This window comes from Plecotus auritus, assembly GCF_963455305.1.
Source record: "Plecotus auritus genome assembly, chromosome: 4".
NCBI classification, from domain to species: domain Eukaryota; kingdom Metazoa; phylum Chordata; class Mammalia; order Chiroptera; family Vespertilionidae; genus Plecotus; species Plecotus auritus.
This window is the reverse complement of record NC_137775.1, coordinates 177998573-178025845: the sequence shown is the minus strand read 5'-3', so window position 1 is coordinate 178025845 and position 27273 is coordinate 177998573. Positions and strand designations below refer to the sequence as shown.

Here is a 27273-nt window from a genome sequence, read left to right as displayed (position 1 = left end):
ATGGGGGAGGCAGAGGGCAGGCTAACTCATTGATCACATTCTCCTGTTTGCAAGGCTGTTTCCTAAATTGGCTGTAACTCACTGAAGGTGAACAGACCGGGGGGGATATGAAGGGCCCTCAGACAAGATTGCTTTTCTAATCTGGACTTTAGTGCCTTTCCACGGGCAGCCAATGCAGTGTCGCACGTTGAGGCCACTGAGGATCCTTTTGCTTCTGTTGGTTTAGAACCCCTTTGCAGACAATGAGGAGTCGCAGCAAAGGCCGTTGAGGATCTTGGGAATGAACACTTGGGATCTTGCTCTGGAATTTATGAATTTTGATTGGAGTCTCTTCAATTCCATTCACGAGGTAAGGAAGGAGATAAAAGATCAAATAATTGCTAGTGCTCTTTTAACTGTGAATTCTCTTTGAAGAATATTTATGCATGTGACTAGGTGTTTAAAAGATCCATTATCTAGTGATAACATTATGCTAGAATATCATGGTCCAAAAAGATATTTGATATTTGATCCAGTCCGAGGAAAATCAAAATACTTGGTCATGCTTTCTTTGCTCCTAGTACAATCATATGTTTGTAGAATGTAATTTAAACATGTCACGGTTTTACTAGTATATGTATGAATAGATACGTATATATGTATATTATGTGTGTGTATGTGTGTGTATATATATATATATATACACATATATGTATATGTATATATATATTTATACATATAGAGCTCTAATGGGGCTGAAGAGCTATTTTGTATTTGATGCCTTTGATATTGATATTTTAATTTTTCCCATGAAGTTTATAAAAGATATACAAGAAGCATATGAATATTGTGTGTATATATGTACACACACATGCTTTCACATAAGAACATTCTATAAATTTAGACTATTCAGCAAGATGTCAAGTACTTTCTTGAAAATTTTGAGGTATATTTCACACTTTTACATCCATCAACTTCTCCCTGGAGGACGGCTTATAACATTTGTAAAGCAGCAGGTTGTGGGCAAAATGCTACTGACAACGAACGAATGAGCAGAGCCCGTGGGAAGCTCACGGGCCTCAGAAGGCCAGCAGCGAGAAGCTCTGTGCAGCCACGCGCTGCCCTGGCTTTGCCCGTAGTGGCATTTTCACTAGGAGGCGGCCTTTCCTCCCGCAGGAGGGACTGGGGCCCAGCGTGCTCCCTGCGCTTCGCTTTCCCCTGGGAATGACTTCTAAGTGTCCTCCTATCTGCTCATTACCTTTTCAACACGATGATCTGAATTTGAGCAAGTGGTGAAGTCATTCCCGTTCAATGACATGTCACTTTGGAAATGTTAGCAGAACAGGACGCGTCCTGCGTAGGCAGTGGGAGAAAGAGAACGACTTCGGTAGAATACATACACCTCCACTTAGAAACAAGCATCTTCTATTGCTCTACATGGGAACAGTCCATATATATAGTACATAGTTACTGGTCTTACTCGTATTTTTTTCACTTTGGACCTTGCTCTTTCTATTTACAATTTGACACTGTCTTGGGTCCGGGGCTCTCGAAGCCTGGACATCCAGACCAGCATCATCAGCGCTGCCTGGAAGCTTGTTAGCAATGGACACTTTCATCCCTACCACAGACCAACTGAATCAGAGGCTGGTTGGGGGAAGGGAGGTGATCCTGATTCACACTAAACCCTTGGAGAACCCTGGCCTAGAGACTACCTGTGAGGGTCTAACGTTCATCTTAACAAGTACTATAATAGTATTTCATTTACGCTTGAATTGGCCAAAGTAACAAATTTAGGAAGTTTGGATTTCATTCAGCCTGTGATTTAAACGTTGAATGTCTTAGATTTCCATGTAAAGGCACCATTCTTACATTCTAAAGTAATACATTTATATAAGGAGTCTAAGTGAGCATTATTTAGTGAGGCATCCCTAGAACTAAAGGGAAGTTGTTTCAAATTGAATATATCATCGCATAGTCTGATATGAGGGTGGCTACCAGAAAGAGTAAGATGGACTGAATTTTGTATCAACCTGACTTTGCGCTAAAAATAAACACTGGCATGACTACCTTTTCTTTCAGCAAGAGCTGATCTATTTCACATTCAGCAGACAAGGAAGTGGGGAGCACACCGCGAACCTCAGCCTTCTGCTCCAGCGCTGCAATGAGGTCCAGCTCTGGGTGGCCACAGAGATTCTGCTCTGCAGCCAGCTGGGCAAGCGGGTGCAGCTGGTGAAGAAGTTCATCAAAATCGCCGCCCAGTGAGTTCCTTGTGATGAAACCTGCAATTCCGCTCCTCTCCTCGCCAGAGGACTGTTTCCCTTGTGGTGATAGGAAGGGTGGATGTAAACGTGTCCCATTGGGTTAGGTGACCAAATGATTGGAAAGGTCTCTTCATGAATATTTATGACTCTTTGTTTGAAGTATTTCTATTTTAAAGTAAATATCAAAATCCCAGACTGAGGCCCTCTGCTCTGTGCTACAGAGCTAATAAGCAGGCCGTGCACACATACCCATCCTGCAGCCAAATTGCCATGTGGCCGGGGAGCTACAGCAGCTAGGAAAATGGGGGAGGTGATGGGACGGGGTAACAATCACTGAGAATCAGGTGCTTCCGAGAATTCTCTTCTCGGCTCTCTGTTGCCCACAATGCGAACCTTACAAACTCCTTGCAGGCCCTCCACTGGCTGGTCCCTCCTGGCCTCTGAGCCTCCTCCCATGCTGGGTGCACGCCATGCTGCAGCCACTCGGAATGGCTGTCTCTTTCCCAGGCACACCGTCCTCCAAGCATGGACATGTGTTGCGTCTGCTAAGAGGGCCCTTTCCACCCCGCAGATTGCTGTCACTCTTTAAGATGCAGGGCAAGTGTTGCTTCCTTCTTGAAGACATCACTGAGTTTCAAATGAAAGGTCAACTACTCCCTTCCAAGACTCCCCCCCCCACACACACACTCACGCTGTGTTTCCTTTTTTAAAACACCTTTATTATGTTTATTGAACTTATCTGTTTATATAGGGCTCCTTCCCTGGGCTGTGTGAGGCTCCAGAGAACAGGGACCAGTTCTAAGCAGTCATTGTACTGGGAGCCTGGAACAGGACTCAGTGCATAGCAGGGACTCCGTGAATGTTGGTGCAATGACTTTTTCGTAACTTGCTGGGAGCATCCCTGAACATACCAGATCCGTGTCCTGAGACCGCTCTTGGGACAGCTTCCCAACCGAAGCAGGCGGCAGGAACCGAAATCTTTCCCATTCCTTCTACCTCCCAGCCTTCCCACTTGATTTCTCCTTTGTCTTCCAGAATAGTTTTTGTATCAGTGTTCTGAGTACATGCCAGACCAACATTCAGGAAATACTTATTGATCACTTAGTATAGGTGCAGATCCACGCAGGGTACCATGGGCAAATCAGACCGAGCCGACACCCCATTCCTGTCTTCGGGAGTTTGCAGTCTGCGGGGGCAGGGGCGGCGCTTCTATAACGCGAGTGGCCAGCGTGCAGATTAGAACGGGACGTGCCACGATGTGAGATCACATTCTGGGGGCTTTAGAGGAGGGGAAGCTCACATACCACCAAGGTGGGAAAGGAGAGTTTGGAAAACATGTGAGGCTAGGTTTGAATTCCGGGTAGAATTGGACAGGTGTCCATTCACGGAGGCAGAGCACACGTGGTCCAGGAAAGTACCCTGACCCAGTGGGACCCTCGCGGAAGGTGTTTGTAAGGAAGTTGTGGGAGATTCATCTGCAAAGAAAGGTGGGACCAATCTGTAAAGGACTTTGAATTTCAGATGGGAGTTTGCACTGCCTGGAGGAGGTGGTAGGAGGTCACTGAAAATGTTTGTGCGGGAAGCGGAAGCTCAGCTTGGTCCCTCGGAAAGGCTGGTCTGAGAGTTGGGTGTAGATTGAGCCTTAGGGAGAAGACCCCAGAGGCAGGGCGTTCCATTTACTCTGCGAGAGATAGTGGGTGTGCCTGACTTGGTTGGTGTGCCTGGAAGGGAAGGAGAGAGAGTAACAGAGAAGCCTAAATTTGGGGCTGCTTTTTTTTTAAATGCTCATTTTTTTTTAATTTGGCCAATACATTCCATAACAGCCTAAGAAATACCTAACAGTGAGGCTCTTTCGAATTAAAAAAAAAAAAAAAAAGAAAAAGAAAAACGCTCTTATAAATGCCAGTTACTTGGAGAAATGGGAGATTAATGTTCCAAAGAGTAAAATGACACCACACAGCTCTCTTCTCAGTGTAAGATGATATGGATCCTCAGGGAAATGAAATCTATTCACATCTTCTCCATGTGGCCCCATGGTCTTGAATTATTCACGGTCCTGGTCTCTAACCCTAGCCCGTGGACTGGAATAGCAACAGGAAGTTAAATTCTTTATCTTCACAGTAGTAGGGATAGCGAAGGGGAAACAATAATTTCCGTGATCACGAAGTGTTTTCCCTGCCTCGGGCATCCTATTTGCATATTCATGTCTCCCTTCCTTCTCACCATCCCATCCCCCACCTCTGTGGATAGAGTGGATTTTATTCCCTCTCACAGACAAAGGAGTTTTGCTAAACTGGCATGTTTAGTATCAGACGGTCTGTTCTTATCATGGAATGAATGAACCTCAATCACAGAGGAGTCCGGACTGGAATGGTATCTAATATTTGTATTGCCTCAATTTGTCTTCTAGAGAAATAGTGTCTGTTTTCATTCCTTTTTCCTTTTCACAGAGTCAGATGTTAGTTATAAGTGCCTTTTTATTTTAAGTATGAGTGAAAAAAGAGATCTGGGCCAAGAAAATTATTTATGGAGGGCTAAAAGATGAGAATTATATCTAAGATCCCACATAGATAAATGATACTAAATGAAAAGAAGAATAAACCTTTTTATAATGAACTAGAGGGTGGGGCCAAAACCAGCTCTCCGACACCCCCTGAGGGGTTCCGGATCATGAGAGGGTGGTTCTCAGGTGATGCACCCCAGAATCGGGCTCCCTCCTCTCTGGTTCCGGGTGCGTCACCCAAGAACTGCAGCTGCCAAGTCACCGCAGCTCAGCAGCTCCAGCGTTGAGCGTCTGCCTCTGGTGGTCATTGCACGTCATAGCTACAGGTTGGACGGTCTAATGGTCAGATGGTCACTTAGGCTTTTATATAGAGAGATAATAATAATCCATTTCCCCAAAAAATCTCAGTTTCAACTCCAGTAAACGCCATCTGAATGGCTTCCTGCCTACCCGGTATTTGGGTGGTGGGCAGAAATAGACTATAATCCAGCCTTCAGGAACCTAATGTCTAGTGGGGAGAGACAGACCAGAGGGGCCTCCATGAGGTTGGTAGCAGGAGACCTGGGGTAAGGGAGAGCCTCAGGCCAAGGTCTTCTGGCAACGGGATGGGACGGTTCTCGCTGGTCACAGGGTGCTCGGAGTCGTCACATCCAGAGAGGAAGCCCATTCAGCTCTGTCCAGCTGGTGTGACGTGTCCAGGGCTGCAATGAGATAGAAAGGGTGCGAGTCAGCAGCAGAAGGGAAGTAGAGTCACCTTCAGACACCAGTGGTTCTCAAGAACAAATAGATTCCTAAATCATAGACCAGGAAGTATCTTGTCTGTTTATTCTTGGACTATACCAAGCAGGGTCACCCAGGAGAAAGCTGGCAGAAACCAGAGGGCCAGTTAGACTGAGTTTCAGATCCTCTTGCCTACCAAGCGGCGGAGACCAGAGCTGGGACTGACCATGCCCTGGAGATTGGCGGTGGGGCCTACCGGGCTGAGTTTACTCCAGGTATCCTGGACACTGGGTGTGGAGGCAGCAGTGCCTGTCCAGGTTCCACGGTTGATGAGTAGGACCTCCGGTGTGGCTCTCAGCTGTACTGGGCAGCACCTGGTCCTGAGGCTGGCCCCAGGAGCAGGCAGTTCTGTGGGACCTGCCCCGGTGTAGCCAGCGGTGTCTATTGCTACTTTAGCAGCCCGGCCATTTTCCTGGTTCAGAACCGGATGCTCTTACACAACCTGCACGCCTTGAACCGGGTATCGTTTGGGGAGACAGAAGTGTTTAATGTGTCAAGAACTTTTCAAGTCATGATCACTTTTGACCAATGGTGGAATGCGTGGAAGTCTAATGTAATAAAAAAATCATCAATATAGTCCAAGGTTTTATACACAAAGATACTCATTGCAGCATTTTGTATTGCATTGCATTGAATTAAATTCAATTAATTGAAAATAATTTAAATGTCAACAACAGGGGAGTGAGTAAGCAAATTATGAAATACTAGAGGCCTGGTGCACAAATTCGTGCACAGTGGGGTTCCTCAGCTTGGTTGGCGATGGGGGCTGATCGGGGCCCGCCTGCTGTGGGGAGGCACCTCAGGAGGTTGGCCAGCCAGCCAGGGGAGGGACCCCGGGAGGTTGGCTGACCGCAGGAGGTTGGCTGTGGGAGCACACTGACTATCAGGGGGCAGCTCCAGCATTGAGCGTCTGCCCCTGGTGGCCAGTACATGTCATAGCAACCAGTTGTTTAGGCTTTTATATAGAGAGATGTTTCTGATAAAGTGTTACGTAGCCATTAATGGTGGTAGTGAAGAATGCACAATGTATAATTTAACACGGTATATAACTGAAAGAGCGAGATACAAAGTTACATATGCACTGTTCCCAGATTCCACCTGAGGCATTGATGATTGATGGAGGTGTCAGGGAGAGATGGCGGCCCAGGGAAGCTAGATTAGCAGACACTCGGTATTTTCCTGCACCCAGCTTACTGCTAAGCACGTTCATATTTTCCATATTTAAATATCAAGCGAGGATAATTTCTTAATTTTAAAGACTTGCCTCAGAGAAGTTGTTTTCTAATGAATCCCAGACAACAGAGTGTCTAGAACTCACAGGCTGCTCTGGCTGACGGGACACCCAGCCTCCCTCTGCTGTTCCAGACGCCCTCAGCCGGCTGTGAATATTGGTGGAATTTTGACCAATTACGTCAAAGGCAAGGTTGATGTCATGCACAACAGATAACCTTGCGGAGTGAATGGAGCTCAGCCTGGTCTCATTTTGCATGTTATCTCCTTCTCTCTCTAAATGAGACAGTATCCCCATAATATGGGCCATATTTTACAGATATCCAGAATATGGTAGTAATTTTGTAGATAGCAAAGGAAGTACGTCTGAGTGTAATGGGAGGGGCTGCTTAGAGCTGTGAAGGGAGAGGGGCTTGTTTATCAAAAAATAGACAGCTTGCTGATGAAAGGGACGGGGCTAAAGAGCTGGTATATATAGAGGAAGACGAGTTTAAGAATTTTCAGTTGAAACTGTAAATGCATCCAAAATAGATTGTTTAAAAGGAGGAAGTTTTTGAAGTGTCAGAAGGTATCAGAGTATAGATCTTCTCTTCAAGATAAGTAAGGATGGGCTGAACCTTTGAAATCGGTTCATTTCTGTGAGAAACAGTGGCGGGGACACCACCCTCCCACTGGGGTGCTCACGCGTGTGGAGGCATGTGGGGGCTACGGAGCAGGGTTCAGCACTGCCCTTGAGGTTGAACTCTGGACTCGGGGAGTATTTTCATTGTGTCTTTTGTGATCACCTGGAGAAAGGATGTTGCCTCAAAGTGTCTTCTGCTTTTTTCTTATGCCGCAGCTGCAAAGCCCAGAGGAACCTGAATTCTTTCTTTGCTATTGTGATGGGTCTCAACACCGCTTCTGTCAGCCGGCTGTCGCAGACCTGGGAGGTGAGCCTTGGGGGTCCTCACAGAGAGGGGAGTGGGAGGGACAGATAACACTGAACGGGAGATGGCCCGCAAAAAGCCTTTGTTTACAGTGCGCAAATTGATTTAAAGGGTTTACATGAAGAATAATGTGTCCAGTTGGTAGGGACTATTTTAATTACGTGGTCTTCAGAACGGTTGTGTGATGTGTATGAAAGCAATGAGAACTGTAAAATGACCCCCTGCAGATTGAGTCTTCCTCAGCTCTGCCCTGAGGTGGTGTGGGTACCGCTCCATAGTGATCCTTTCAAACACTCACCTGCGGGCCTGTGTCCAGAAGTCTATTGGCTGAGACGCTAACGAATTAAGCTTCCGGGCCTCACACTGGCAGTGTGTTCATCTGGACAATGTACATCTTTGTAAAATTTGCAAAAGTAAAGTAATTTTGTGTTGATTTTCTTAAAGAGGGCCCACAAAATGCTATACGCTTCAGGCCTCCCAAATCCTGGTTCTGCCTCTGTTGCTGTTATATAATGAAGACTGTTTAGGTTCTAAGAGGGAGAGGCCCACAAAAGTTAGCCCAAGCCCTAGCCAGTTTGGCTCAGTGGATAGAGCGTCGGCCTGCGGACTGAAAGGTCCCAGGTTCAATTCTGGCCAAGGGCACATGCCCAGGTTGCGGGCTTGATCCCCCGTGGGGAGCGTGCAGGAGGCAGCCGGTCAATGATTCTCTCTCATCATTGATGTTTCTATCTCTCTCTACCTCTTCCTTCCTCTCTGAAATCAATGAAGAAATATATTTTTTTAAAAAGTTAGCCCAAGTTCTCAGACGTGGACTTGAAGGGTCTATGTGGGATGCACTGAGGTTGGGGCATCCCTCTTGGGCCAGACACAGAGGTAGGGCTCTTCTCTCCTTGGGCTTTTGTTTCCTTCACTCCCTGTTCCCTGCTGACTGCCTGCTTCACTCCGTGGACCACACTCCCGCCTCCCCATCCCTTTTCTGTAACCCCCCTCCTGGCTCCAGCCTGCATGTATTCACTTGGGTCTCCTTGGCCGCTCGCCATCCTCCCAGGTTCAGCTCTGATCAGTAGCTGCTCATTCCCTTCGTGGGTCCCAATGCAACGCCCATGAGAGAGAAGCCAATAGGCCGCCTGTTCCTTTTCTTACCATGGGTCTCAGCGTAGATCTCACCGCAGCCTGCAGGTCACTTTCTGTGGGTCAGGGAGATGCTCCGACGGAATGCACTGGGGTGGGTGGCCTGAGGGTCGGGGCCAGTGCTCTTTTTAAAAAGGTTCAAAAGGAAGAAATGAAAGGCTTACCTGCTCTGGTGAAGCAAACGAGACTGTGTGTGCACATCCTAAGATGAAGGAGGTGGGCGGCCAGTGCCCCGGTTGACCAGAGGAGGGACAGTTGGCTGGCGAGGGCTAGAGGAGAGTGGAATGTGAGTTAAACCTGGAAAAAAGCTTTGCTTTGCAAACATTGGGAGGAGAAATGAAATTCAAACCACGTGTATCCCATGAGTACATTGGCTGCCTGCTTGGTGCAAGGCACTGCGTCTTCACCGTGGCAGAAGGAAGACGGGTCAGACCGATGGGAACAGAGTGGCTCTGATGGAGGAGGTGCTGAACCAAGTCCCGTCGGACCGCAGAGGAGCAAGTAGAGGGACTCATTCTGCCTCCCGGGAGCGAGCAGGCTCTACAGAGAAGCTCTGAGAAGCAGGGCCTTAGAGGTTGAGTTGGGAGTTGCTGGGGGTTGGGGTGGGCACCAAGCAGAAGTGACCGTGGCACCGTTAGGCCTGCTGACGAGTGAGCGCACTGTCCCAAATAGCGAACAGAGCGGATTTAAAGGAATAGAACGGGATCAGCCAGCTCTGCGGGTAAGGGGCCAGACAGCAAATGTGTTCAGGCTGTCACTGACATGCCACCTGTCCGTGTGGCTGATCTTTATAATCCAGTCCTTCTACCTGCCAAAGGGCAGGCTTCGCCACGGAGGGTTTTCACAGCCTCCCACGCTTTGGCCCTCTGCTGTGAGACATAATTACATCATTTACACAAAAAGTGTCAGCTGACATAATTATTCCCAATCAGCAAGACTATTTCAGAAGATGAAAGTATTCGTCAAAGGTAGAGTATGGACTGAAATCCAAGTGTTTATTGAAAAAAAATCACCCGTGTGTGGAATGTCTAACCGGCCCGATGCCAGTCATGTGGCTGTTACCTATTTTAAACTGGTTTTCGCCACATTCCTGAGCAGTGCACAGCCACATTGTGGGGTGATGAAAACCGCCGGTGAGGGGAGAGCCAGATGAGAGATTTACGTGCAGAGCCACGGCTCACGTCAGCACAACTTCATGAACCCTCCCCTGGTCGCCTCTCAAACAGCTGAGCTCTTTGACCTTTTTGTGTGTGTTTTTTGTCTTTGTTTTTAGAAAATCCCTGGGAAGTTTAAGAAACTTTTCTCTGAACTTGAAAGTTTAACAGTAAGTAGTTGACCCGAGGGGACTTATCCTTCCAATGAGTTGCCAGCGTCTGATTGTCTTCTAGATCCCAGTGGTGGGGGCTGCCCTGCATCGGGGCAGGTAGCTTAGACACACACGCGTTCGCCTGCCCTGAAAACGTAGCTTTGCTTCTTATGACGTGAAGCAGGTACACGGTTAATGCTGCTTCTCCGTGGAACACAGTACTGGGAAAGGCCCTTCGGCATGGTTTTCAGCAGGCAGATTGTTAAGTATGGTCCCTTTCCAAGCCTGTGAAGTGCACTGGTATAAATTTAGTGTGCAATCAGTGGCTTATGCAGTCTTCTCCTCTGTACCATTTCTTAGGTTCAGGCACAAAATGCATAGTTTCTTTTCAGAACACAATAAGGCGGCGTTCTCTTGTGCTCGCTGCCTTGTCGGTGCATGATGAGGGCATTTTTCTGTGCAGCGTACCTGACAAAAGACGCCGGGGTTTCCTCGTGACAGAAATTACGCGGAGGAAACTACTTTCAGAACCGATTTGAGGAAAATAATAGGGCCATCCAAAGGTGTCTCTCTTTTGCGGCCACTTCCCATTATTGTAAACCGGTAACGTGGCTCTCATTCATTACCTGGATTTCCTGCCCTAATTTAGTGAGTTTATTTTCCTAGGAACCCTTTGTCCCTTCGTTCTTAGGGAAGACGTCTCCATATCCAAATCATGTTCAAATTGCATAGCAACGTGGGCTGAGAACTGTTTCTATAGCAGATTGATTTTTCTTTCTCTTTGTGATCCGCTTGGCTGGGCAGGATCCCTCCCTGAACCACAAGGCCTACAGAGATGCGTTCAAAAAGATGAAGCCGCCCAAAATCCCGTTCATGCCCTTACTGCTCAAAGGTAACGATTTTTTCTCTTCCACTTGTAATTCCATCTTCCAGAAATGTATCGTTATAACCGTAGAGGACCACAAAAAGCGGGGGGGAGGGGGCTCAGTTTATTGCTTTAAAGTAATTTCCACATTCAGAACTAACAGGGTTTCCCTGTGGTTGTTTTTCAAATGCGCCATTATTTCTGAGATGCCTACAATATGGACTTACACGTGAGCAGACAGCAAAGCATTTTCTGCGACGTACAGAATTTAGGACTGGAAACCGTTGTGTGTTTACTTTACCCTGCTCCTACGCGCCGTTGGTTTTTCTGTGAGTTTGCAATCCACTCAGTTCCACCGAGACCAGGCTGGCGTGCAGGACCCCAGAGGCGGGCAGTCGAGCGCTGCTTTGGCAGCCCAAGTTTCAGAGCCTCAGCCCACACCTGCCGCCGTGTGGGACCCAGGCCGGTCAGGACGCTCTCGCCTCTCTCCAGGAGGGGGGTCTGTTGGGAAAGAACGTGACCGCTCCAAGTTGGTCCGCTGACTTCTCTGTGGAGCAGCAAATGATGCCTCGTGGAACATGTTGGTTAAATGTACTGATGAGATCTGAGCGGTGCTTGCACACCAAGGGGATTCATGGAAAGGAAGCTCATTTTAATCTGGCCTACGCTCCTGACCTTCCGTGCATGTCCTACCTGTGTGCTTTCCACAGGGGGGTTTGCTCTCTTCTTTTACTGATTTGAGAGAAGAGAGAGAAACATGGATATGAGAGAGAAACATTGATCGGTTGCCTCCCGCTCACCCCATCCCAGTGTCGAACCCGAAACCTAGGTGTGTGCCCTGACTGGGATCAAACCTCTGCCACCTTTTGGTGTACAGGACATGCTCCAACGGACTGAGCCACCCGGCCAGGGTGGGTTTGGCCGTTTTTCTTGGCCATACTGCGATTCCTCGAAAGGATTTTATAGAAACAACATAGCCTCTGCTCTCTGGCTGGGCCAGGTCCCCATGATGTGATTCTGGAAATGAATTACCTGGAGCTGGAGAGCTGGCTGGCCCGGCCATCTTCCCCCGCCTCCCCCTGCGCCCATCTCCCCCTTCGCCCACCCCACGGGCGAAGCTGATAGCCCCTCTTCGGCTTCTCTCAGGAACAAGCAGAGCTTGGAGACTTTCTGAGTGGCTATTCACTCTCGCAGCTCCTCGTTTGGTCTTCATCTGGCATAAAGCAAGCATCTCTGTGAAACCATAAAGACAATAGTCTATTAGAACCATGAGCGGTGCACAGATACTCCATCCAGCCCGCAAAGAATCCACTAATGTACATGGATGAAATAAGGAGAGGTTGTAATAGCAAAATAACTGAAAGGGACCTTTGGTTCTCCATATTTATTTCCTTTTAGGATGGGTTTATTCAGGCCTATGATTTTTATTTGCAAATGAGACACATCCAGTGGGAGAGCAGGGGTGGCAGGGGGAGGAACACAGACTCATTTAGACACAAATAGGAACGATGGAATGAGGACAGCTCTTAGGAAGGAATGACTTTAGGAATTAAAAATGTTGAAACAGATGTTTTTAAGGTAATGAGAAATTAGCTGGCAGTGCCCCTTTAACTTAATCAGACATGAGCAGAGCTTTCTGCTGTATACCGGTGATTTCCCCCAAAGCTGCTTACTGCAGCCAGGTGTCTCACACCCACAACTTAGCTCAGACGCAATTTTATGCTCCACGGAGCTTATCGAGACCTCCTTGTTGGCAGCACAACAAATCCCCCTTTTCTTCCTGAAAAGACATCACGCATTCGCTCTAGTAAATTTAAACACGTTTTTCTTTTTTTCATTAGATGTTTTCTTGAGTTAAATTAGCACTTATTTTTCCTTCACATTAATTGTTTGTGATTACAAAAAATAAACATCATTAGCAGTCTTTTGTATTTAAAGCTGCCATTTTTGTCTGAAATAATTTCCAAAGGAAAATAGGATGAAAATTTGAAATATGTATATATCATGCCTGAGAATAAGACACTTTGGAAAAAATAAACTACATTAATGGTTGGGCTTTTTTAACTGCAAAATTATTTTAAAAGTTGCAATAAACTGCTTTAGAAAACACACACACACACACATACCGCCCCACCTGTGCTCACTACTCTGGGGTCCTTTTAGTTAGAGTAAAGGGACTGGACTGAACTTGTTGGGTGTTAGGAAGGGCTAGGCTTCCCATCTTTCATTCTTCGAGGTACTCAGTACCCAGCAAGCCTGCAGATTATGAAGTAACCACATGGCCTGAGGCTTCTACCAGCCATCAGCTTTCCTACATTCCAGTTGAATTTCTTGCCTTTTGATATACTCTGCCCTCCTCGCCCCCACACACCCCCCCCCTGTGGTGTGGAATCTGTTAAGAAAGCTGGAAACCCTACAGAAGTGTTGAGGCTTGCGGTCCCAAGCAGCTGAATAGTCTCTAGAAAGTGGTGGTTTTGGAGATGGTGGTCCCTTCCCACAGAGGGAATACCTGACCGGTGCTTGAGGGCAACCTGAGGTCCCCATGGGTTGTGAATGTCCCTCAGAGCAGGATCGATGTTGCAGTTTTGGGGGGTATTTAAATAAAAGGAATGGCAGGGTGCTGGTATGTTTCTTCTTTCTCTTTTACTTGCCATCTCTTCCGATGGAGTCCCACCCGCCGTTCTGTTCTGTGAAGTGTTTGGAGTGTGTCCGGGCGACTCCGGATAAAGGGGGCCTGGCACATGCCATTTCCCACCTGAGCTGCTTCACACCCGTGACTTCCGCTCTGAGATCCCCGAGTCTGAGCTCAGCCACCTCCTGGTTTATCTCTCACACCTTTCCCATCACACCCCTGCCACGCAAATGGGTCAGAACCCTCCGTCACTTGAACCCCCTTCTCCTGCCTCTCTTCCCTCCCCACCTGCCAGAAGCTTCCGGGCCTTATTCTCATCAGCATCTGCCCGACCGCCCCGCCCTCAGAGAGCAGCCACCTCCTCTGCTCCCCTGACAAGTCCTGAGATGGAGGGTAAGCGAGGCCCCCCAGGTAGCGCTGTGTTTGCCATACAGAAAAGGTGGAAGTCACCTGTGTTGACTACTCTTTCCTAAATACTGTCACACCGTGAAAACTTGCGGTTCTTTTCTGAAAGCAAAATTATGAAAGGTAGTACAATAACCAGAGACTTGGTCACACGACGGCGTAACTGAATTGCTTTCCTGCTAGGACATCGGTTTAAAGAGGGAAAAGAAAGAAAAGGAAAAAAGCATAGGGAAACGTTGCAGTGGGTGCTGGAAGCTGTGTGAGGGATGCCTTGAGGAAAGTGTATGGGGAACGCGTGTCGCCCCCTGGTGGGCAGAGTTAGGTGGCCCAGTGGGCTGTGGGCACGTTTCTGAGCACCTAGCTCTTACTTGCCCCCCAGGCAGCCAGCAGGATCAAAGTCTTGACTAAATACCAGTGCTTTCCTTTTCTATGTACAGGCTGGTAAGGTGTCCTTTCCCTCTTTTACATCAGGTGGTTTTAACAGGTTTTTGAAAATTGTTTTCATTTGGTTTGCCCTCCGTGTCTGTGACGAAACCTGGTGACTTTCATGCTCTTGAAGTTGTCATGTATTTCTTACTTTGGTTCTTGTCTGTGAGGATTCCCTCATGCTCCGTCACTGGCCCTCTGATCTGAACGTTTTCGTCATCCATCCTCCTGGCTTCAGCTGCTGTCTTCATCGGGCCCAGTTCCTAAACCCCTGTCTCTTGGGAGGGCGCCTCTGTTTCGTGCAACCACAAGGAGACCTGTATTTGAATGTCTTCTGTCACTTTAAATGCAGTGACGCTCACGTCAAATGTAACGTTCCCTTCCTCTCCCCATGAGCCTTCATCCTTCGTCCTCAGGTTATCTCCATCAGCGGTGTTTCCTTTCTACTGGGCCAGTGGTCGGCAAACTCATTAGTCAACAGAGCCAAATATCAGCAGTACAATGATTGAAATTTCTTTTGAGAGCCAAATTTTTTAAACTTAAACTTCTTCTAACGCCACTTCTTCAAAACAGACTCGCCCAGGCTGTGGTTTTTTGTGGAAGAGCCACACTCAAGGGGCCAAAGAGCCGCATGTGGCTCACGAGCCGCGGTTTGCCGACCACTGTACTGGGCGAACACGGCCGGGGACCTTGCCTTTTTCAAACCTGCCTCTTTCCTCACTCATGTCTGGTACACAATCAGGCACTGACTTGGAGAGCCAGAAATCTACATGAAACACCTAAATCTAGGTCTGAACATTTCAAATAAAGCAGGTTCCCTACACTTTGCCAAAAATTGTTGTTTTTTTAAAAAACACACTAATATTAAGATCTTATTGATTCTGGAGATTCTGTTGTTTTCTGCTCAATGTTCTGACCTAAAAACCTAATGAACCTGTCAGGTCATAGAATAGTACTAAGTCTTAGTTTATATGAAGCAGTTGGAATCAAACACTTCATTGTCAGTGCAAAATATATACTTGCATTAATGTTATAATGTTTTCTCCCCCTCCCCACACACACACACATAAATGATGCCCTTTCACTTCAGATAATGTACAGATTCAATTTCAAGTTGCCATGTCAAATGCATGGGACAATCCATAATGTTTAAGAAAAATTAATAAGCTATGTTGCATCTAGACCTCTTCAGCCCTGACTCATAATCCATTCCTAATGGTACATGTATCTTTTTGCTTTTAATTTCCAGATGTGACATTTATTCATGAGGGAAATAAAACATTTTTGGATAATCTCGTCAATTTTGAGAAGCTGGTAAGTAACTTGCATTGTTTCTCCCTTTTCAAATGTATACTTTTCCCTTTTGCACCAAGAAGCCAGTCAATGCAGCCCTTTTCTTCAGTGAACATGTGACGATTTCCAGGAGCTATTTGCTGCATGTGGTGCATTGTCAATTAAATGTATTGCGCTTAAAACTACGTAACTAGCAAGGTTCTGAGGACCAAATATAAAAATCTGCTTTTTAGTGTCAAAAAATGGAACTTCATTAGGTTAGCATCAGCAGCTGAGTGTATGTTATTGAACCAAAAACAGAACATAAGAGTCCTGTCTGGGGAATTCACACTCCTGAGGTTGAGTTTTACAGCTTGAACCGTGTCTCTCTGTGTCGCAGCATGCACTGCTCTCCTGGGGAGGTGCCCACCTCCCAGTCCTCCCAGCGTGGGTAGGAAGGGGGATGGGAAGGGCCTGTGTGGAGGGGAAGGACCCCCTCTCATCAGCCTGTGGACAGAGAGGGCCACCGTGGAGAGGCAGTTCTGACACAGCGCCCTCCCTGCTCACAAGGAGGGTCCCCAGCCAGTGCTTTTCCACAGGGATTCTCCCGAGTTATTTCCAGGACGTGGCCGGGGCTTTGTTCCGCACGGGCTCCTGCTGGCCTCTGTGCCAGCCACGCCCAGGGCAGAGGAGGAGTTGCCTGTCAGAACTGAGCGCTCCAACGAGCCCCGGTGGACAACAAGAAGGATGGATGTGTCTGACCGATGAACTTTAGTCATGAATTAGAATGTCCTTCATGGTTAAGAACGATGCCAGTGACCCCTGTCCATAGATCCTGGCCTCTGACTTTTCAGTCATGGTAATGGATTTGTGTGAACTCTTTCAGGAAATGACCCCCAATTCCCTGGGAGGAAGGAAGGGGGAGGGGGAGTGTGGAGGGGGTGACCATGACCACAGAACAATGCAAACTGCCCAGTCCACACGAGGTTTGGTGTCTGACCTTTGCCTCCCGAGTGCCCTGCTCTAACTCGCCACACACAGGGTGAGAGGGCACAGGGCCACCAAACCACTCGCGGACCGTGCACCTAGGCTCTGAAGGCAGGCGTCAGGCTTCTTGCCATAGGTGTAAGCCCTGAGGACCATCTCTCTATGGCTAGTTATTTTTAAAGCGGACATGCCTGTAACTTTTCAAGTCTCTCTCTGCACTAAGTGCTTTGGAATCAGAGCTCAGTTATTTAGATACTACATACGGTCAAACCAACACAGCTGGGAATGGGCATTTAAAGTGCTGGGGTTTCGGTACATATTCTTTGAAGATGTGTTCTGTGTCGCTGGGTAATGTTCTGAAGATCACAGGGCAGCTATTTGCAACGAAAGGCTGTAGGCACCAACATTCTGGTTTCCAGGCAGATTAATCTCCGATGTTTGGATTTACTGGAAGGATTGCAGGAATATCAAACCTTTGGTAGATATTTACTCCAAATCCTGGCCAATGCACCGAGTGAAGAACGCCAGATAAGCTTTGGAGAGCGTGTGTGATGACATAGGGTGAGGTTTGTCACGTGGTGGAATTCCCTATAAAGGTCTAGTAAGTTTCCTCTGACTGACCAGGGGGAATATGGGAGAACAGTTGCACTCTGTACGCAGACGGTTGCCCATTGTTAAGGGCTGACGGGTGCTTGACCCTCTCCCGGAGTGAACCAGTGGTTTGGTTAAGCTCATTGTGTCATTTCCCCTAAGTGCTACAGAGGGAGAGAACAATTCCGTAATTGCACAGAGGGGAGCGTGCGATGGAGGGGCCCCGGCCCCCTGCTCTCCTTGTTTCTGACCAGCATCTTGGTCTCCCCTGCTTCCCCCAGCAGCCCCAGGGAAGGCCTTCAACGCCTGCCGATGTCATCCAGGGTCTTGCTTTCATCAGTGCTCAGATGTCATACTAACCATGGGGGCTAAAACTAAGAAAGTCACCTAGTAGTACATCTACTGTGGTCAGTAATTATCTGTACCCTTAATTCTTTAAGAAAGTTTAAGGAAATAGCATAGCATATGTAAGTAATACCTTATTTTCCATTTTAAATTCCTAAAGAGGACTTTTATTAAGAAGACAGAAGCTACGTTCTATAAGGCCATAGGACACACAGTGGGTTCCTAGGCCTCGACGTAGATGGCATTTAAGATACAGCACACCTGCTGCTGACCCCCTCCTTGCACAGAAAAGACGGGGTGACGTTAGAATTTTCTAGAAGGGCAAATATCTATTGTACATAACCTATGTTATATTCAGATGCCAGGGAATGAAACTGAATTTCCTAGGAGAGGCAGTTTTTTAAGGATATTTCTCAGCAAAGGACAGGGTTTCACTTAAACAGGATCATCTTTCACAATAATGAGCCAATAGAACGTAACTGAATTAACTTGTGGGGAGCCGATTCCTCATGACGGATATTAGCTTAACCAGCTAGCAGAGAAGTCAGTGCATTATCTTTATCTGGCTGATTCAGGCCGACACATTAACTCAGAAGACCCAGGAGCGCTCAGCGGGCCTAATGAGATTCCCACTGTTCCCCACGCTGCCTCAGCGGCTCTCCGTGTTCCAGTCCAACCTGTGACATCATGAAGAAACAGATGCTCTCCCCTTCCTCCTCTCCATCCCTCAAGGGGAAGAGCATCCTCTTTTCACCACATCGTCCTCTCTGCGCCTTCAGGTAGCCTAACGATGAGGATCAGGGCTCAGGTTCCGCGCTCAGGACTGAGCCCTGCGTGAGCTGCGCAAATGGCACACGATAGAAATCAATGTGACGCCGCGGCTGATAACCGCGAGGGACTGCCGGGAACAGTGGCCCACGGGGGAAGGAAACATAACAATACACTCGCAGACATGAGTCAGGCCCGTTTCCGTCACACATGCAACGGAGCGACTGCTCCACTCACTGTCCTATTTAACGTTCCACCACTTAGAAATACAGCTGTGAGAACAATGTAATAAGGAGGTCACATTCACACACTACAGATGCTATAGTTCTGTAGTATCAGCTTTGTGTCAGCAGTGGTCCCCTGTGGGTTTGCTGTGTCTGCACGGCCCTGGGCTCAGGGCGCACACACTGGGCATGGTAGGTGATGCCACCTGGAGGGCTTTGGGGCACCAGGTAATGAACAGTGCAGATGCTTAGATAATGGGATGATGTTTGGATTTTGATATGAAACAAATGAGGGCGTCACTGCGACTTTCCCGAAGACTAGAGCAGGAGGACGAGAGTGTCGAGATTATTCTGGAACGTGATGGGGGGAACTGGAGCGGAGAGTGGCCTTGCCCTAAATGCTGTATTTCCTCCTTCGTGGAAAAACCAGCGCGGCGGCGCTCAGAAGGCTGTTGCAGGGGCACCCATGGGAGGCGGTGGGGTCTCGTCCGAAGCAGCTTCGAGTTGAAGAAGACTTTTGCCTGGAGACCAGTGAGGACTGTAAAGAAAGATGTTGAAGTAGAACACTGAAGAGTCTAGGAAGGAATCTATACATTTTTGTGAAGATATGGAGGTTCCAGAAAATGTTTATCCTTCATGAATGCCTCCCTTCCTCTCACCATTTGAGACCCGTGAACCTTTGATTCCACAAAAATGCCAACCTGCATTCGGCAGGTGGCGTGAGTCAACGTGCCTGGCAGCTGATAGACGCCGGCAAGCAGAGCTGGCTGGTGGGACCTGGTCGACAGGGAAAGTTCCACAGCAAATACCACAACACAGCCCATTGCAATGTGCAAAGGACAGTGAGAAGGTTGAGAGGGACGCCTCGCAGGTTCACCGGGAGAGCTCAGTGAGGCCTCCTGGGGAAGAGGCGGGCGGGGCACCCCCTGGAGGGCAAAGCCTTAGCACGTAGTCAGGATGGGTGGGCAGCGGGCGTAGGAGAGCTGCATCTTTGAGTGTGTTTTCCCGGGACTCCGTTAGAATTGTGCAACTGGGTGGGGGAGCCCCAGTTTCTCCAGACAAGGACTAAATACTCTTCTGTAACCCAAGCTCAGTATTGTCACTTAAAGTCCAGCTCCAAGTTACACCCGAGGGTGTAAATGCCCACCGATCCTGGCAAGCATGCTACTTGGGCCGCACCGCAGTGACCCTCCCACTGACCTGCTTCCTGCTTGCCTTCCAGCATATGATTGCAGACACCGTCCGAACCCTGAGACACTGCAGGGCCAACCAGTTTGGTAAGTAATCGCAGTCGACATGCAATGTAAATTCACATGCAGCGGTGTAGGGGTGGGGGTGGATGTGTCATAAGGGTTTGTGGTAAAACATGTAGCAGACTGTGAAGTATAATGTGCATGTTGTACGCGTACACTGCCCTCTCTGTGTTTCATCTCTGCGTGTTTGGGATGCAGAGGGAGGCAAGATAGGGCGGCAAGATTGTACTGTAGAGAGTGACTTTGGACAGTCAGAAGCTCCCACCCCACCCCACCCCCCAACCCCAGGAAGTCTTATTCGTTTGCCCATTGGCACAGAAATGCCAGTGGGTTTATCAGGGGCGACCCGTCCCTAACCTCTCTGCCTGGAGCCTTCCTGGAATAGGAATATCGTTGTAAATGTGCCTAATGCAGCCTCCCAGAGCCTGTCCTCCTCTCCAACAAAAATTTCCTGTCTGGAGCTGCCTTTCCCTGAAAAAGTGTGTTTCTGAGCATTTTTGTAGACTCCCCACTGAGACCAATGTAAGTAGGAATATTCGTTCTTTTCTAAATCTTGGGCACAATTTACATTATGTTTCGATCGTGTTAAAACACTGCAGGAAGGAAGGAAATCGACTTTATTGAGTTCACAGAGCTTTCGCATGGGTGGTGGGATCCTGTCACCAGTATTGGTGACTGGTGAATGGAGATATTACTCCTGTGGGTACGGAGCAGAGGAAGCTCAGAGGCTAATCACACAGCCATTACTCACCCCAGGTCCACCCGATTTCCTGCCCATACCCTTCCCCTTGCCTTCTGCAGATTCAGTAGATATAAAGGGCAATTTAAAAAATAGGAAGTTGAATGCAAAAATTATATATCAATCAAAGGTGTCTGCTAAGTAAAACTTACTTTGTTAAGTAATTCATCCTCATTGTAAGACAGTTTTTCTTTAACAGTACGGAATGTATGTAAAGTAGAAAATCGAAGTCGCACTTTCTAAGGGTGGGTGCACATTCTTAAGAGTCTTTTTTTTTTCGTCTGGGCTGGTCTTGGCTGGCTGTATTACCCCTCAACAAAACAACTGAACATCTGTATGAATTCTGTTCAAAAGGAAGAATTATAAATGCAAGACCTAATTTTCTAAATATTCATATCAATACCATTTGATATGTGCTTATAATTCTCCATTAAGCACACAAGTACAATAATATTCACATCAATTAATACCATTTGATATGTGCTTATAATTCTCCATTAAGCACACAAGTACAATAATATTCACATCAATTAATACCATTTGATATATGCTTATATAATTCTCCATTAAGCAGAGAAGTACAATGCTGTTACAATAGAAACAGCGATGGTAACGTTATCTTGGAGATCCATTCAAGTGCACAAGTATAATGTTGCTAACGAGTTCATATTTCTTTCATCCTCCTGTGCTTCCCAAGTATTTATGGGCACTCAGCTAATTCTAAGACTTCAGTCTCATTTACTAAGGGCCTGGTTTATATGTGCTGCAAGTGTGGACAGGAAGGCTGACCTTGACCCTGTCTTGAACCTGCCATCACCAGATAGTAAGTCTCCTTAGCACAAAGCAAAGGAGAAGTTCATTGAACTATGAGGCCTGTTTGTGTTCTATATTTTTGTATCTTTAAAAATCACATATGTGACTGAATTGCCTCAATTGGTAGGCATTGTAAGCCACTGTCGGCTTTTGGGATAAAATAAGATAAATCAAGGCCCCTATAAACTGTGGGGTGCCTGCAAGTGTCCGTTGTCATGATTGGAACCATTCGTTCTACTTCCTTTAAGGCCAGAAATTTAACAACAAAATTACCTTGGTAGCATCGTGTGTTCTACACCAATGTTCACGAAACTGCCACATTATCTTGGTGTCTCCGGAAACGGCCTCTGGAATGACACAGCCTTTGGTCACTTTCAAACAAGTACGATGGTAAAAACATCAACTCCTGGTGCTTTTTACCTTTTGAAACCAGAAAGTCTTATTTCTATTAAACCTAAGAATGATAAGCCACCCATGACATACAGGCCTTAGATTACAAAACACATTGTCCTGGAGGAGGGAGAAAAAAACAGCTGCTTTGAAATGTCAGCCTCCTCAGGCCCCGCCCCTCCGCTCGGACTGAGCGCGGCCTGGGCCCTCCTTCCCCCCCAGAAATCCCGACGCCAGTGACCTCACGCCACTCACTCGCGGTCACATTGTCCTCCGCAGCCCAGCTCGGTCTCCGGGGCCCCGGGGTGGGGTGGGGTGGGGGTGGAGGTGGATGTGTTCATTTCTGAGTATGGGAAGTGAGCCTGCCCCATTGTCCAGGCCCCCTTATCTCTGGTTCCTTATCAGAGCTGCCACCAGCAGGGCACCTGTGTGTTCACAGTGCACCGAAGCTGGCCGGCCCCTCGGTATTTAACCACCGGGTCCTGGATGGGGAGTAGAAACCCCTGCCTCGCCTTTCACGGGGTAGATGTTAGCCCAGCCGCGTCCTTTAGGCACCTGCGGTGCCTGTTAGCCATGCCTTACCTTTAGTTCTGTGATATCCGTTCACTTAATGGGTCCCTTCATTTTTTCCCCCAAAAAATAAGGACACCAAAAAGGATTGTGTCTGTGCACTCACCGGGTTAGCAGTGATTTCCGACAGCTCCAGCCTGAGATTAAGAGCCCGTGAGAGCCATTAAAAGGGATATGTCTTGAGACACGGGACCTCAGACCATGGACCGGGAGCCACAGGGCCCGGGTTCCAGTCCCATGCGGCACTCACTCGTGTGCGTGCTGCTTCCCCTCTGAGAGGGTGATAACCCAGCTGCTGGATGCTGTGTGTTGTTAGGTAATAAACACTGTAGACATGTGGTAAGACAAACACCTTGCCGGGTCCAAACACCCGACCAAGGAACCTAGTCTGAGCTGAGAACGCAGCTCCCCGGTTAGCATCGCGAGCTGCTCTACGAGTCTGACTCACAGAGGCTGCCTGGTAGGTTTGCACTAAGCCTTCCCGAGGGGTTCACTGGGATCGAGCCATAACATCACCATGCTCGTGAGACTAACTGGGGGATTTTTTTCCTCCAAAAATTAGGAGGGGACGTGTCTCCGAAAGAGCACCACGAGCTAAAGTCCTACGTCACCCACCTGTACGTCATCGACAGCCAGCAGGCCCTGTTCGAGCTCTCCCACCGCATCGAGCCCCGGGCGTGAGCCCAGCCGCGCCCCCTGAGCACCTGCAGCTCTCCCGCCACAGGACGTCAGTGCCCAGCACGTCCCTTTCGTGGGAGAAAAAAAGCTGCTGAGTTTTATCAGTAACTCACAAGACACGCTCCCGCCACCCGCGGTGGGAAGGGCCTCGCTGCGTCTCGCCGCGCCTCGCCGCTCTTGCTCTCGCTCTCGGACGAGAAGGCAGAAGGCTCAGAGCATCTTGGCATGGGGAAGTCCAGTTCCTTACACGGACATTTTGATCCCATCCGGTTTTCAACTTGAGATGTGCCAGCATCCAGACCAGGGAGCCTGTCGTGTTACAGTGGCCATATATTTCAGTGAGAGCGTGCATGACACGGGAGCGGCTCTGCTTCGCCGGGAGCAGGTTACTGTGTATAGGCTGTCCAAGAAGGGGCTTGTTTGAACACCAGAAGAAGCGATGGCACGTCCAAATTTCCAGGGAGAAGGCGTGGTCTCTGCTGATACACACTGTGACCTCACCGAAGGCCCCTTGTGTCTGGGGAGTCCGTGCCCTGAGTCCCAGAAGGGAAACCTCAGGCAGGCCTTGCTTTGCACCCACAATCACTTACAGATGTCAGCTCGCTGGTGAAATTCGTTTCTGCTCAACTGATTTGCAACTGTGGACAAGTTAGGCTACATGGCTTTGCCAATAAGGAAAAATAGGAATCCTTAGGAGATGGACTCATGGTTTAATTTCCGGGGATTTTCTTGACACGTGCAAGCAGGGTCTCCTCCTATTGGGAACAATACGATTTTTGAAAGAGCGCAGTGCCTGACACATTGTAGGCTCCGTAACCGTTCATCAAGGTGACAGTCAGAGGTGCCTGACGGTGCCCTGGTGCTCTGCACGCCTCCGCGGGCTCCTTGCCCGCCGTGTGCAGAGGTGGCAGCCGGTCCAGGGAGGTGAGTGGGGTGGGATGTGCGAGGCACTCGGCACTCCCTCCCTAGGCTGCCTGTGCATCTTGTAGCTTCCTGCCACCTCAGCACCTCCATCCGGGGCTGCCTGTCCCCTCACAGCAGGGCTGTGTCCTGGCTCAGGAGCCACAGAGAGCTTGAGTCACTGAAAGGAGCCATGGGGAGAAGATTGTTGGTAGAACTTTCAGAGAGATTATGTCTGCCCCAGCATGTAAACGTCAGTCCTAAAAATTAGCAGGATTTTGTCGAAAGCACCATCCAGGGCTGGCCCACTAGAGAAATGCTCCCAGCTGCTAGGACTGGAAGGGGAGCCACTGGAGGGGACCTGAGCCTGGAGCCGGGGCGGCAGGCTTCTGGTGGCCGATCACACGCTGCAGGGGGCAGGGGCTCGCTGCACGCACAGGCCTTCCTGTATGCTCTCCATGCTGGGGAGGAGCGTTTGCCCCGTCAAACCATCTAAGGCAGGGGTGGGCAAACTTTTTGACTCGAGGGCCACAATGGGTTCTTAAACTGGACCGGAGGGCCGGAACAAAAGCATGGATGGAGTGTTTGTGTGAACTAATATAAATTCAAAGTAAAGGAGCGGAGGGGAGAGCAAGAGAACCGGATAGAACAGCCGGATCTGGCCCGCGGGCTGTAGTTTGCCCACGGCTGATCTAAGGCCATTTTGATATTGTCTCCATGTTTTGCATTTAAGTTTTTATTCATACAGGATCTACTTTGCTCCAACGAAAACTATTGCAGTTTCTTTAGTAGAGAACTTTTTCAGCAAAGCACCTGTTGCTTAGACCTCATTTCAGATATGTCCACGGCCAAACGAATCCACACGTGCATCCAGTTTAAACCGGTCTTGGTAGTGCAGGCAGAGCCCGCCCCGCGGTGTGGGCAGACACGGGCGGGGGAGAGCGTGGTGCGGTCACGTTTCCTCCAGCCGTGGTCGGTGGCTCCCGGGGCAGCCGAGGGAGGGGGGATTTTGTTCAGTTTAGATTTGCTTTTCCCTCCCATCTTCTGAATGTCCACGTCTCCCAGTCTTTCTGAAATTTAGCACCTGTCTCCAGCGATGTCCCAGGCGGCCGCTCTCAGAAATTTCAGAAGCGTGGAGGAGACATAAGCCTGGGACTAAAGAATTCAAGGCGGAATTGTGGGAGCCGGGTTTAGCGCAACCAATTGTGGGAGCTCTTTCTAAAAATCTGAGCCCCCAACAGTGAGTGGCTGACGTGGGGCTCAGCAGCCCCCTGTAAGTGGGATGGGCTGTGCTCCCTCCAAATCCTGCCGCAGCCTCTTTGGAATAGGTTTTGTGCTGGCTAGACAGACGGATGGACTGGAAGACGTCTGTGCTGCTTCCCAGCTCTTTTAGATTGTTATGATCGTATAAAACCTCCATTCGCCCTGGAAATCTGCCAGCTGCCGCCATCACCAGCCCTTCCGAGTGGTTCTCTCTGTCAGCATCCGGCGAACCAGCCCCGCTTAGAAATCAGCACGGGCAGATTCCTGTGGGCAAAACCGCAACCTTGCCAAACGCCTTCGTTCTCCATCCATATTACAGATGCTCCAAAGACTACGGCGTTTCAGAGTCACTCTTCATTATAATCTGCACAATTGCCAAATGGTTGCCCTGATAAATATGATGGCCTGCATTCGCTTTATTCTGTATCATCCATTATGTTTAGAAGAAGTTCATTTACCCAGACCCTGTCCACAGGCAAGTCAGGTGGGGCGTGCACCGAGCTCAGCAGCGTGAGGATAGAGTAAAAGCCCACCCCTCCCGGTCGGCAGGGGCAGATGCCTCCTGGTGGGAGAAATGGCTGCAGGAAGGAGAGGGTGCCTGGGACCTGGGCCCCCGGAGCTGGGCTTGCCCTGCGGCCCCCGTCCCAGCCCGGCTGCCTTGTGACAGCCATCACGTGCACAGTCGCAGACTCAGTGTTCCCAAATGGCACAAGTAATGCAAGCTTCTCGGAAACGAGGGGAAACCATGAAAATGGGGACCATCGGGTGCCCTGCAATTGTCTTGACACGGAGTTTCTTTTCAACGCTTCAAACATGTCCTTAAAATTTCAGCCTGCTTGTTACGAGCGGGCCACTGTGCTGAACACTGGGAGGGGGGAAATGTTTTTAAAATTTGCCAAAAAGCTAGATGAAAATGTACTACTGTAAAAAGCAAAGCTGTACATACTAAACGTTTTTTAGCAGAGTACTATTTATTTGCATAGCCTATTTATTGTATTCGTGTCGCGCTGTTATTAAATACTGGGACGGAATCAGTGAGCTGCAGCAAGGACGCTGGCCTTCTAATGTGTCATTCGTTAGAACTGCGGTGACGTCGGCTGGCGTGAGCGCTCAGCCGATAGGAACCCGCGGCCAGGGTGCCCACCTAACTTCTCAGGGACCACACCCCGTAGTTTTCCACCATTACCGGAGCTGGTAAATATGAAACATGGGTTGAATTACCAGAATTGCCATTAACAGTATTTCCCTTCTCAGATTTCATGCTTTCTGCTTCTGTACATATATGACTGTGCTGTGTATTTATCGAAGCTAGTAAGCAATAATTTATATGTGAAAACGGCCGGGCAATATAAGGTGAAAACTTATATGTCACTGTTACCTTACCTTGTATTTTCAGGTGTTTTTTTTAAACTGCTTTTCCAAATATAAGATGATGCTAATAACGCTATCCGTGGCTGGGAGCTTCTTGCTGTGTCCGTGATGCGTGTGGGTGTACAGCCCGCGTTGGGGCGGCTTATTACATGCAGTCATTGGAGCTTGGAAATCGCTTGCTCCCTGCGAGGCTGGAAGGGGGTGAAGCGGTCTGGGGCAGCCCACAGACGCCCATGTCACACACGCTGCCCCTGAGTTACTGCCCTGGGCTGGAAATCGCATCAGCTTCCTCAGGTTCTAGGATTTGGAGAGTTCAGCGACGCCATCGTCACCTCACCCCCTGGAGCAGGGCCAGGGACCAGGAAAGCGCTGAGCCCCAGGGGGATGGCCTGGGCCTAGGTAGAGCTTTGACACACGAGTGTGGGCAGGTGATTCCGCAGAGGGGTGCTGACGACGCTCTGGGGAAATGGGATGTCTCGGTGCCCACGCACCACGGTGGCCTGTCCTTCCAACCCTCTCTCCCCCTCTGTGGAAGGATGGCACGTCCTGCCCCTTGGTGTCCGGCTGGGCCCACGTGGTGGTCCCTCCCCGCACAGGGTGTGTGTCTCCGCGGGTTGAACTCACAGTGGCCAAGGTTCTGCTCTGTCCGGTGAACAAAGGGA

The 27273-nt window shown here is 48.8% G+C and overlaps 1 protein-coding gene across 4 annotated transcripts in view; it reads left to right on the top strand.

Annotated features, from left to right (window-relative positions):
* Nucleotides 1-26687, top strand: part of RAPGEF5 (Rap guanine nucleotide exchange factor 5) — a 279765-nt gene extending 253078 nt beyond the window's left edge. For 3 of the 4 annotated variants that reach the window (XM_080666447.1, XM_080666445.1, XM_080666446.1), the window contains 8 exons: nt 227-349; nt 2062-2240; nt 7595-7685; nt 10087-10137; nt 10924-11011; nt 15697-15761; nt 19857-19911; nt 22962-26687. In XM_080666447.1, coding sequence (XP_080522573.1) covers nt 227-349; nt 2062-2240; nt 7595-7685; nt 10087-10137; nt 10924-11011; nt 15697-15761; nt 19857-19911; nt 22962-23080 — 771 coding nt within the window. In that variant the 3' untranslated portion in view covers nt 23081-26687. Of the gene's footprint in view, nt 1-226; nt 350-2061; nt 2241-7594; nt 7686-10086; nt 10138-10923; nt 11012-15696; nt 15762-19856; nt 19912-22961 lie in introns of those variants that run through there. The other variant, XR_013960501.1, reaches the window with a different exon arrangement.
* The last annotated feature ends 586 nt before the right edge of the window (nt 26688-27273 follow it).